General features: G+C 42.4%; 1 protein-coding gene and 1 long non-coding RNA gene across 2 annotated transcripts; one reads left to right on the forward strand and one right to left on the reverse strand.

Moving 5' to 3' along the window:
• Positions 1 to 419: 419 nt before the first annotated feature.
• On the forward strand, positions 420 to 3,347 carry LOC116223845. The gene is made up of 2 exons (XR_006152850.1): positions 420 to 646; positions 793 to 3,347. It is a non-coding gene; the product is annotated as an uncharacterized LOC116223845 (long non-coding RNA).
• Positions 2,165 to 4,101, reverse strand: LOC116223844 (putative nuclease HARBI1). The gene is made up of 2 exons (XM_031582023.2): positions 3,749 to 4,101; positions 2,165 to 3,269 (listed from the first exon to the last, which is right to left on the reverse strand). The coding sequence occupies exons 1-2, from the start codon at positions 3,866 to 3,868 to the stop codon at positions 2,229 to 2,231; spliced, it is 1,161 nt and encodes a 386-aa protein (XP_031437883.1). The 5' UTR covers positions 3,869 to 4,101; the 3' UTR covers positions 2,165 to 2,228.
• Between the last annotated feature and the right edge of the window lie 8,800 nt (positions 4,102 to 12,901).

Below are 12,901 nucleotides of genomic sequence, written 5' to 3' on the forward strand. Positions count from 1 at the left end.
GGGCTCCAGGCGCTTGTCAGTCATCGGACAGTGTTAAACAACGGCTGTTCTGTTAAACAATCGAAATAGCAATTTTAATAATGGATATGCTCAGTTTAATAACGGGTTAACATGACAACGCGAACGTTTACCCACACGCCGCCCGATAATTAATACCGTTACGATAGCTATCGTTACGAGATGGCTACGGTAGCACAAGCGGTAGACCAGGAAGCTACAGACCGTGAATGTAAGTATCAGCGGTAATTAAACATTGTACTGATATTAAAATGTACTACTAACATGCCATTCTCAGATTAAAAGTATTTGGTGGCGTTAACGATGTATATGATGTATACCGACTGTTAGCATACCTAGCTAGCTAGATGCCATTGGATCTGCATGGCAGTTATGATACGCTAGCTGGCTAATCCACCACCCGGTCCTCTTTGCCAGTCCGGCGAAGGTGCACTTTTATCGGACACTTTTAGCTTGACGAGCGGGAAATAATTGTAGCTTTCAATCATTGTTGTGTGTTTTTTATTTTAATGTCGTGGTATTTCACATGTCTAGGGACAGACGAGGACACGAGGGCCTTAATCCCGTGGCGGTCGGATAACAAATCCCTCTTCACGGGGAAGAGGAACGCCTCCGTGACTGGATTTGAGTAAGTAAAATGACTCATATGGTAGCTAATAGGACTTTACTCTAAATGGTTGCCTTAGTTGCTAACCTTGCAATGATCAATGTGGTCATTACTGTGTCAGGGATGTGGTTGAGGCAAGATGTTAAAGCAGCATATATTTCCACCAGGGTCTTCATAAAGGAGAGAGGGCTTGGGAGGTTGGATCCCAAGCTCGTGAAAAAGAGGTGGGAGAACCTCGTTCACAAATATAAGGTCAGATTAAGCCTAGTGTCCAACAAAGCCTAGTCCAATAAAGTATCTTTCTTGATCATAACTTTGCCCCTGTAGAGTAACACACTTGCACAATGTAGAGATGGCATGGCTAGTGAGTATTTACATGCAGTGTACATGTACATGGATGCAATATATTATGATTAGGGTGATTGTTGTTACTCTTGTTCTTATCTATGTATTGTGCTCAAAGTAATGTAAAGTAATCGTATGGTCAGCCTTCAGTTCAATAACCAATTACCAGATCAGTTGAAGGCGCAATGATGTGCAACTCCAGTTTGGCTGTCTTTTCATCCGCAGGAGCTCAAGAAACCCCGGACGGGTGTGAGCACAGAGGGGGGTGGGGTCACTGCTGCTTCTTGGAAGTGGTATGCCCTTATGGATGAGGCACTGGGGACCAGGCCATCTGTGACCCCTCCAGTCCTCTTTGCCTCATCCAGCCGCTGTGGTCACACCCCTCCCGGTCAGGAATGCAAGTGGAGCTTCCTCCACAGTGTCAACCCCAAAAAGACGGAGGGTAGACAATGTGGAGATTGCCAAGGTCATTGAAGAAAATGACAGGAGGATCTCCGAGGCATGGGCGGAGATGGAGGAGAGACATAGGAGAGCAGAGGAGGCCAGGTTGAGCGAGGCAAGGGAGGTTGCCGAGAGAGAGGAGCGGCGACACAGGGAGGCCCTGGAGAGGGAAGAATGTCGCCACAGGGAGACGGTTGCCTTAGAGGAGAGAAGGTTTCATTTTCTCAGAGAGAGTGAGGAGAGGAGAGAGAGAGAGGCAGCCGCCAGAGAGAGGGAGACAGCAGCAGAGAGGAGGGAGACAGCAGCGAGAGAGGAGCGGCGAGAGAGGGAGACAGCCGCCAGAATGAGTGAGGCAGCTGCCAGAGAGGAGCGCCTCCTCACCCTTTTGGAGAGAATTTCTGGACAAAAATAAAGCCTGGTTACTTAAGATTTATGTACATGTCTGTTTACTAACACTTAACCCGTAGGGGGCTGAGGCCTGTTTTACTTTTCTAGGAAGTCAATAGTGACCACTGAATTTCCATACCCTTATCATATGAGTAGCTGTCATTTGCTAATGGGCGGGCTGTTAGGAGCTCATACTGAAATGTGCAAGAGATTAGTTATATTCTTCTCATAAAATGCTTATTTATATTTTAGTTTTAAACTGCATACATTTGAAAAGTAGTCTCTTGTGGAATTTTAGAGGCATATTGACAAAATAATTTGCTAAACAAGTGAAATGGTGATGGTGAAATATTACAAACTCATAAATTGTTTGCCAATTATAGGGCAATTCTGGTGTTCAGAACCCCCTATAAATATTTATTGCATTAATTTAAATGTAGTCATGGTCTGGGACATAGCACTGAATGGCTATCCTTTCTCTGTTTTCTGCCCCAGAGACGTTTCCTGGAGGTGCTGGTGCTGGTTCTGGTGCTGGCTGGTCCTCTGCTGCCCTCCCGACATCTGCATCTGGCTCCAGCAGGTCACCGTTGGTGAGGCAGATGTTGTGGAGCACAGTGCAGCAGACAATGACCTCTGGCACAAACCTCACATCCACCTCCAGGGCCTTCAAGAAGATGGACCGCCATCGCGTCTTCAGTATCCCAAAGGACCTCTCCACAACACACCTCGCCTTTGACAGGCAGCAGTTGTAGCGTGCTTGGAGGTGGTTGCGGACAGGCTGCCTGAAGGGGGTCATGAGGCAGATGGGTTGGGACAGGCAGGGGTAGCCACCATCCCCAAGGATACAGTATCCTGGTGGAGGGTATGACTGCTCATAGTAGATGGGGCTGTTTTTTAGGACCCTGGCATCATGCACTGAGCCTGGGTAGCCCACACACACATCTATAAATTTGCACTTATCATCACAGATGGCCTGCAGCTGGATGGAGTGAAAAAGCTTCCTGTTGAAATAACAGGCAGCATCCTCCGCTGGGGGCTTTACTCGGATGTGGCAGCCATCAATAGCCCCCACCACTCTGCTGAAGGCTGCTGACCCAGCTAGACGGGCGAAGCGGGCACCTAGGCGTGGGAGTTCCTCTCCTGTAGGGTGGCGGACAACGGTGTACAGGAGCGCAGCGATCTGCCCACTCATCCTGTGCACCAGCCGGTGAACGGTGGCCCGGGGCATGTCGAAGGCCCTGGCCACCACCCGATAGGAGGTGGCGCTGGCAAGCCAAAAAATAAAAACAAGACAGGAGATCTCAGGGCCCCAACCATGGTCACAATCAGTGCCCAGCACAGCCATGAGGGCGTTAAATGACTCTCGGGTGAGCCTGAAGTCCACCCTCATGTCACTGTGGCCATCAAAATACAATGCCAGCAGTGGCATTGCAACATTGATACGGCAGCGCCGCCTGGGACTGGGTGGCTGCTGTAGAGTGTGTGGGGAGGGGAAGGGAAGATTATATTAATATGTAAGTAATTTTATCAATAAAATATTGTCATTGAGGTTTTGTAGTCTTTTATTGTGTTTTCTGATTTATATTAGAATTGATGCTTGTTTGTAACAATAATTTAAATGCCTGTGTGTTCAATTGCTAAATGATTCCTGTATCAGATGTGTATAAAAGTACAGTCAGTCAAAGTAGGCCTATTACTGTGTGAATGCAAGCAGATGATGCCTATCATTTCAGTGGATAATTCTTAAAACTAATTGGAATCTAGGGACAAACATATACAGATTTGTCATGTTTTATTTCCATATGGCGTGTATGTGGATTGCAAAGAAGAAGGCTACTTCTGACAAAGATAATTGAGAATGTAGCATACCTAGCTAGGAGAATTTAATTGCGACTACTACATGAAGCTATGCTGTGAAGGTAAGGCAAAATCACAATTAAATTTACATACCATCTCGAGTGCAGCCAGAAGGCGGAGGTTCCTGCCGCGGGTGTGGAGGTATCGCAGTTTCCACATGGGGAGGAGAAAGGGGTAAACAAGGGACAAAAAGAGGGCAAGCAGTGCATTCATTTTGTCAGTTTTAGTTTCGCGGGTATCGCGAGCAGATTTGCGTACGTCACTCCCGCCTTAATTTCGCGGGTGCCGTGAACAGATTTGTTTTATTCCCTTATTCATTAACTTGTCAAAATAAAAGTCCCCGTATACAACGTGCGTCCGTCACTTCCGCCAAGTGGTTAACGTAAGTGTTCCATTTGATACAGCACTTATCAGCGATGAGTGCACTACAGATGTCAGTGCACTGTATTGCAGTGTACTTCGTAAAGTGTTCGGTAGTAGACACACTCATGGTATTCAGTCTTACTGGTGGTCCTTTTGTAATACCAACAGGTGCACTTCGTTGTGGATAAGTAAAGCCTATGTACTGTTCTTACTACGTGTTTTACACCACCAGTGCGTTAACGTAGGTAAACAGACAGCCAAACTCGAGTACACTACTTTATTGATTGTCAGGTGAAATTCATGAGTGAAACTGTAATACAGAAAATACTTAGAAGGTATACTAAACACAGCAAGTTACTATTATACTCGTTACATCAAGAATCAGAGCAACAACAGATTAAAGCACAGCTGGCTAACAAGTGCTAACGTTAGCCATTAACGGAATGATGAATTAATAACGGTCATATCGCTATATTACTAATAATTACCACTAACACAGTTCATGGAAATAATATTTAGGTCACTTAAACATGTTTATCACAGTTTGAAACAGTCAAAACACGTAGTCATTGTTCTAGAGCATCGGTTCCCAAACTGGGGTACGCGAAGTGGTTCAGGAGGTACGCGGGAAGAAAATTTCCGCGATACTAGAAAACGGACGGAATTCGCAGAATGTACCGTTTGAAACAGAATTGCAACTTTCAGACGGAAACATCATTTTGTGCATCAAAATCGCCCAAATTCCCCTGTATTTTGCCCTGCAAGGCTGTATTTCTTTCTTATAAACATAACAACGATCGCAACGATGAACAAGCATTAATTAGAAAACAAAACCACTGAGAAAATGTCACGACCTCCGTAGCCTGTCAAATGAATTCGCTCATCTTCCCAATCGCCTGCAAATAATGTTTTTTTAGTCATCTGGGGTACGTTCGTCGTAGAGTTGAAGCTAAGTTAATCAATTGGCCTTTTAGCCCGTTAAGATTAGCGAGCTGATTGAGAACAGCAAATATCGGTTTGTTAACGGCTGATCCGCATCCTAATCATGTGGTTAATTTCAACCAGGCTAAAGTTATCATGGCATTTGCGTGTGCACGTCCTACTTCAAAAAGGCAGAAAAGGTTGATCACCAAAACCATGATTTTCTAACGGTATAATGGTTCTAAACTCAAAGAAAAGGGCTCTTTTTTTCTCCGCTGGCGAGTAGGAGATGAACATGAACGCTTATGAAGAATACAAGACCATAATCATGGCAAAATTCAACACCACCGCCGCTGTGAGAGCAAGGTGTGTTGGGATGTTTATAGAGTGATATCTATGTATGAATACCTGACGGCAAGTGTCCACTGGTACAGAGGTTGCCTCTACCGGTTTGAATCTGCATGGTTGCTAGTTCGAATCCCCTCACCTCCTTCCTCGATGTAGTTTTACATTTCCTTGGAAGTCGCTTTGAATAAAAGCGTCTGTTAAATGACTAAATGTATTAATAACAAATGCAATAAATTGAAGCAGTGAAAATAAATTGTCTGTATTTCTCTCTATTCTTATCATGAGTCCACCTTAATCATTTTCTACAATAATGATATGCTATGGTGTACTAATAACACTCATATAATTATGAGTGCTTTGCTCTCCGCATCACCGACACTACAAAAATGTACCACTCGCAAAAAAGCGCAAGACAGTCAATGTTCGACTGTGGTGTTTGCAATAAATGACTCGAGAAGGTCTTGTAAATTAATGATTCCTTGTCGGCTGAATCGGTAGCGCTCATACAAGAATAATGGATCTTGGCGATCGCAAAGAACTCTCTCCCTCCGCTAATCTAACTCTAATATCAGTCCTTGGTCAATGGGATCCCTCCTTTTTCCGGGGGTGTGGCAAGCTTATCCAGCTACACTTAAGTTAGCCTGCCCTGGAGCAGGTTAGTGCTAATCGATATGTAACTATGGTGATTCATCAAAAGTTGCTTCCACGAACCAAAAAGAGTGGCGTTTTTCATCTTAGCCTGAAAATGATCTCGCTAAACCGCTTAGCGAGCTACGACGAATACCCCCCTGTTCTGTTGATGGCTGGCAAACAACAACCTTAGAAGGTTTGGGTCACTTGTGGCACATATTATTCACTAATTTTAAGCCATCAATCTACCTCTGGGTGAACAAAATGAGCCGAAACGGATTAAAACTAAATTAAAGTAAAAGGTGAAAAGGAAAACTTTTTTTTTTTCAACGGGGGGGGGGGGGGGGGATGTACGCAGCTGGAGATTGAATGTCTGAAGGGGTACGGGACTGTAAAAAGTTTGGGAACCACTGTTCTAGAGGGTGTGAGGGAAAGCATAACACAAGGTTTACTATGAGCATAGTAACTAGCATATGTTTCTAGATAACTGTCTAACAGCTGTTGCCATTCTCACGAGACGAACATTTTAATGATGTCAAAGTAAAAGTCCAATACTAGACTTCTGTTCGTTTCTACAGTATAACAACAATACAAGCATACATTTGCTGGCCTAAATAAGCAGAGGACAGAACAGCCTATTTTGCTACATTTTTGTAGTCCTGGTAATCTTTTGTTTGGCATGTTGGTAAGGTTATTTAGGGGGCCATTTATCAATGGTTTTGTTCTTTAATGAATGTTTGTTTATTAATTACTAATTTTTCAACCAATAACTCAATTATAATTACAAAGAGGGAAATTTGCAACTTTTTTATCGCAACTTTCACTTGCTCCCGCAATGTCATCGCAACAAACACCTAAAAAACCCCGCAACTTTCATCGCAACTTTTTGGAAAAGCTCCCGCGAAATCAGGAATTTTAGGCCGCAACTATCACAAAAAAGACCCGCAAAATCCTGGGGGGACTGTCTTATGAAAAGAAATGACTGTAAAGTAGAAATGGTAATAATAAAAAAAAAATGGTACTGACATGCTGTGTGTTGCACAACATTTGTGAAGAGTATGGTGACCGCTTTTCTGAAGACACAGACATACACATGAACATGGAACCTCCTGTTCGAGCTCTACCTGACCAGGGCCAACAGGAAGGAGCTGATGTCCGAGCGGCTTTAATGCGCTATTTCAACAACCAAGAAGAATGATTAGTCAACACTAATACAATTTTACAAAGTTTTATTTGCAATAGATATTAATGGACATATAGTATAAATAGTTGATAAATATATATATTATGAATAGTAGTAAATATTTGTGTATAAGAAATAGTTTATGTGTGTCTCACTTACTACTATTTATAATATTTGTATTTGTTACTTCCTTTTCGATTGCAGTGACAATTCTTCCCAGGAGGCCCAATAAGTCATTGCTGGTGCTCTCCATTCTGTTTAAAAATGAGACCACATTTACAAATAGCCGGGTATTTACAGAAACGAATATTTCTGCCCCTCCGTTTTCAAAAATAACGTCGTACACACAAGATAGTTCTCCAAAAAGTTTCTGTTTACATGAACCGGCATAAATACGCCCCTGAGCTGATTATTATTGAAACGGCCGATCTAGACAGACCGAATGGGCTTGCTGTTTTACGTAGAGTACCCTCATCAGATAAATAGTATAGGGTGAGGTCAACTTATTTAACTACACTGACCGGCGACGGCATGACAGTAGTCTGACCTTCTATGGAGGGATGCAGTAACTCCGAAAGAGACAGTAGTGATGAGCGCGACATTCGGAAGTTCTCATGCCATTCCTGCGGGAGGACGACTTCTTTCTCGAAGTTTTCCCACCAATACAAACAGGCCAAAAAGCGTTTGCATTAACGTATAAATGGGCATAACAGCATCCATGATCAGAAACTAACTGTACACATAGGACACTCACACGACGTGATGCATTTTTTGTCGCATACTGTGACGTTTGAGAACCTAAAACTCCGTTTGACCTAGTGCACACAAAAACGGAGTTTTCAGAAATATCCACTTTGGTCGGGGGTTTTAGAAATGATCGTTTTCCGTGATAAAACCTCCGTTTTCGTGTAAATGAAAGGCCAAACCGCATGAAAATATATGTGTTCACTGTGTAAACGGGGTCTGAGTCTGTTAGCCTCTGGCTGTGTTCAAGGAACTTTTCATCAGCTCGTTCCATGTACTGTAGTAGATCCTGCTGCTGGGACTTCCTTTTTCCTACAAAAACAGAATCATAGCTTTTAACTTTTGAAATGTCAATTTGACCATCATTTTTGACACATTAACTTCTGACAACACGATTGGTACATTTCTTTCTTTAAAACTATTCACTGCTCCTCACACACACACACCTTGCACACACCCACACACCTCATACACTCACTGCTTCTCAGTAGTTAAGATTATATGGGATATATGCCATAGCATGATCTGATGTTAAATGCACATAAATGGTTCCTTACCCCTTCTTCCAGCGTTTGCCTGAGCACTTGTTGATGGTGGAGGGGGTTCTGGATCATTCTCATTTCCGGAGGGGGATGCCACTGAGTCGTATTCGTTTTTCAATGTCTTCTACAATACACACAATACAAACAAGCACTACATTACGGTTTCAGTTAATGATGCACCCACTGGTTTTCTATATTTCCTCACGTACATCAAACGAGCAGCAATGCAGTTCATGACGGGAGTTGACTAGCTACAACACTAATACATGCTTGACTCTAGCTACTACACTGATACATACTTACCAGTTGTTACCATAACAACTGTAGCACTAGTGCTAGAGTGCTAGTACAGCTAGTGCTAGAGTTACTGTTACTGTATACTAGGCAGACAGAACAACACATTTTGATGGATGAAAGCTTACCTTGGTCATATGAGGAGGCGTCACACATATCTTCCAGCATCTGGGTAGCCGTCGTGGAATTTAAAGCTCCAAAACATTATCAAGGAGCATATCACATTCGTCGGTGGTCCACTGCTGTATGGATTTTTCTGTTGACATGTTTTAAAACTTAATTGTATGATCTGTTAAATAAAGTAACGGCTTTTGACGGCTGACAGCAGAAAAACAATGGCGCCGAAAACTTTTGTTGCGGGTTGGATAGCCCCACCCAGCAACTCCAGGGAGCCGTGCCGGTGCCAGATTTCCAGCACCAGCATTGGCAGAATTTTGGTCAAAACGCGCAGAACTGGTGTCAGATAAGGCACCGGCACCATGTCGGTGGAAACGAGCTATAAGATACCTTAAAATCTTCCGTGTGACAGTCATTTTTCAAGGTAGCATCAATGCAGCCTTGAAGCTGCCTATTACCCATAAATCCGTGCGCAAGCTCCCTCCTTCAACTGCAAATTGTAAACAAAGATGGCGGATCAAACTCCGCTGACGGCCTTGTTATGTATGTAAATGTACATCTTTTGGTGTTTTCTCGCTTACATTTTTAGAAGTTACAGAGAAATAGACATTGCACTTTCCAATAACACCGGTATTGTAACTAGCAATAATGGTTGATGTGATTTGCGAGGCGTCAGTCAGCCAACTTTCTAACATTAGCACGCTAGCCTACGTTCTTTCAGCGTACCAACGTCACACGTTATCGTACACGCTATCTTATATTTAACACTTTTTATTGGTGTTTTTTGGGTAATTAATAGAATTATACAATTACACATCACAAATCTAATTGTTATACCCCTACCCACAATAAGACCCACCCACCCCCAGCCAGCTTACCCCATGCAGCAGAAGTACATACATTAAAAGATCATATAGAATGTATATATATATATATATACATATATATATATATATATACATATATATATAGAAATGTATTGGATTATTACAATACAATTACATACCACAATGCTGCAAAACAAAACAGAGAAAAGAAATAAAAAATAAAAAAAAGCGGGGGGGGGGGGGTGTTGCCATCTAATCTTTCTCTTGTAGTGGGCTTTGTATGCTCTCATAGTATGACAAGAAAGGGGTCCAGGTTCTCTCAAAGCTCTGTATGGAACCTTTCAGAGTATATCTGATTTTTTCCAGTTTCAGGAGAGACATGGTGTCTCTGATCCATCTACTGAATGTGGGTGGTGTTTGTTCCTTCCATGAGAGTAGTATCAGACGTCTGGCAAGCAGAGAGGTGAAAGCTATGACAACATGGGCCCTGCCCTTAAGAGAACGTGTTTCATCAGTAAAGCCAAAAATGGCACATAATGGGTTTGGAGGGATGACCACACCAAACATTGTTGAGTAAGCATGAAAGATGTCTGCCCAAAATGTTCTGAGGAAAGGACAAGACCAGAACATATGTATGTGATCAGCTGGTTGACTTTTACAGCGGGGACAAGAGGGGTCAACATCAGGGAAAATCTTGGCAAGTTTAGCCCTGGTCTCAGGAGGATTTTAAGTTGTATTAAGCTATGTCTAGCGCATGGGGGTGATGTGTGTACTAAGTTTAGCGCAGCCTCCCACTGATCCTCTCTCATTACTTCCCCTAGGTCTTCTTCCCAAAGTTTTCTAGTTTCTTGCAGTGATTGGGGGGAGATGTTGCAGATTTGATTGTAAAGGACTGAAATTAAACCTTTACGGTGTGGAGACAAAGAGAGAATATTGTCAGTTGCGTTATCTGATGGTAGATTTGTAAAGAAATTTTGGTAACACAATCATTTTAATTAGGTTAACTCGACCGACTAAAGAGAGCGGCAGGCTGGACCATCTCACCATATCTTGTTTACACTTTTCAAAAAGCACTCCAAAGTTCTTTATAAATAGCAGTGAAAAAGTGGGCGTGATTTCTACTCCAAGGTATTTCAATTAGGGCTGTGAAATGATTCAAAATTTTAATCAGATGAATCATAGGTTTCTGTGGATTAATCATGATTAATCACATATTACCAATTTCTCTGTATATTTTTGTGAGAACAAAAATATTTATGACAAAGGACGGGTATATACATTTAACACGTTTTCTTTTTTTATTCATAAAAAAAAACCAATGGTGCTGCAACTCAGCAGCTCTTTAGCAGTTATCTTTGCTATTCCATATGGAACATTAATATAATCTTCATCCTAAACAGAATGTGGGCTTCTTAGCCATTGTATGGTTGAATAAAACATTTTTCTTTTCTTTTTAAATCAAACAGAAATGATTTGGGCTTCTTAGCCATTGTTTTTATAGGATGTTTGAATTTTTTTTCTCTTTTTTGTCAAACAACCATTAACCACACCATGACACAATCTAATGCCTCTAAATCCCCCTTTACAATAGTCTAGCCGCGGCTATCATATTACGTGCACTCTTTCCCTACAGTGGTCGTTTTGTCTTCAATTGCCCAGTTGCTTGCAACAGTTTGGAACTGTTGTGCACATGCCTCTGCAAAGTGGTGCTCTTCTGTTTTCATGCACGTTAGTGTTAACGACTTTAACTTCCATTCGTCGGTGATTATATGTGCAGTTACACCCAGGTAGTTATCGTTACTCACAGAAGTCCAGTGATCTGTCAGCGCCTGATGTTTCGTAGCAGCCAAGTAATTTTCCTTTTTTTTCTTTTCAGCTTCATACAGCTTGTGGATTTTTGTCATTATTGTGCGTCTTTGCGGTTCTTTAATACTCGAGTCCCCCGTTGCCACTCGCAAAACTTCGGTGAACCCCTCGTCCTCAACAATATTAATCGGTGATGGCAACTGTGCTAGTCAACTTTGCACAGGCAGACCTAATGAGGGGCCTACGTTTTTCAGTGAGGGTGGTTTGGCGCATTCCACTTTAACTCCCCTCGCCGACCAACGCATGCATCGCGTTGAGGTGGTACTTAAGGCTGGTATTGCTACGGTTAAACGATAACGTTTTCCCGCAGAGTGTGCATATCACTTTGGTTTTATTGAATGTTCCATCTTTTTTTTTTTTTTTTTTAAACACGAACTTCCCATTACAGCGGAGAGCCGGCGACTAATGCAGATTGGGCGGAATTGTGGGTATATTGGAAGCTCATTTTGCGCATGCGTTAAATGCGTTATTTTTCACAGCTCTAATTTAAATCCCTTCTTAATGGAAAATGTGATGGGGAAATTTGAGAGGCAGCCTGATTGAGAGGGAACATTTCACTCTTCTGGAGATTAATTTTATAGCCAGATATTTTCCCAAACTGATTTAGAGTATTAACAATTGAGGGAACTGAAGTTATAGGGTTAGATGTATATAATAGCAAGTCATCTGCATAGAGGGATAACTTGTGAGTAAGTCCACCTCGCACTATGCCTGAAAACTCATGAGATTGCCTAAGGGCAATGGCTAACGGCTCTATCGCAATGGCGAAGAGGAGGGGCGACAGGGGACAGCATTGGCGGGTGCCTCTACCCAGGGAAAAATATTCAGACTGCTGACCGTTGGTAACTACTGCAGCTAAGGGTTGAGCATATAAAAGTTTTATCCAGGATATAAAAGCTTCACCAAATCCAAAATGCTTGAGCACTGAAAACAGGTAGTTCCATTCAACTCGATCGAACGCCTTCTCGGCGTCAAAAGTGAAATCACCATTTCAGGAACAGGGGCTGCAGGTGAATAAACAATATTTAGGAGTCTTCAAGTTTGAGCTAGAGTGTCTATTTAAAATAAAACCTGTTTGATCTGTAGATATTATTTGCGGTACTAACTTCTCCAGTCTAGCGGCTAGGATTTTAGACAGAATTTTATAATCGCCATTCAGTAAAGAGATAGGGCGATAAGAAGCGCACTGTAGTGGGTCTTTGCCTTTTTTAGGGATAAGTGTAATAGCAGCTTGTCGTAGGGTTGGTAGAAGCTCTTCTGACGACAACGATTCATTAAACATGGCTTGAAGCAGTGGGGATAGTTCAGGTGCAATTTTTTATAGAAGTCTGAGGTAAAGCCATCGGGCCCAGGTGTTTTGTTGCATTTTAAAGATTTAATAGCTTCTAAGATTTCTGTGTTTGAGATCTCT

This window comes from Clupea harengus, chromosome 15 (assembly GCF_900700415.2).
Source record: "Clupea harengus chromosome 15, Ch_v2.0.2, whole genome shotgun sequence".
In the NCBI taxonomy this organism is placed as follows: Eukaryota; Metazoa; Chordata; class Actinopteri; order Clupeiformes; family Clupeidae; genus Clupea; species Clupea harengus.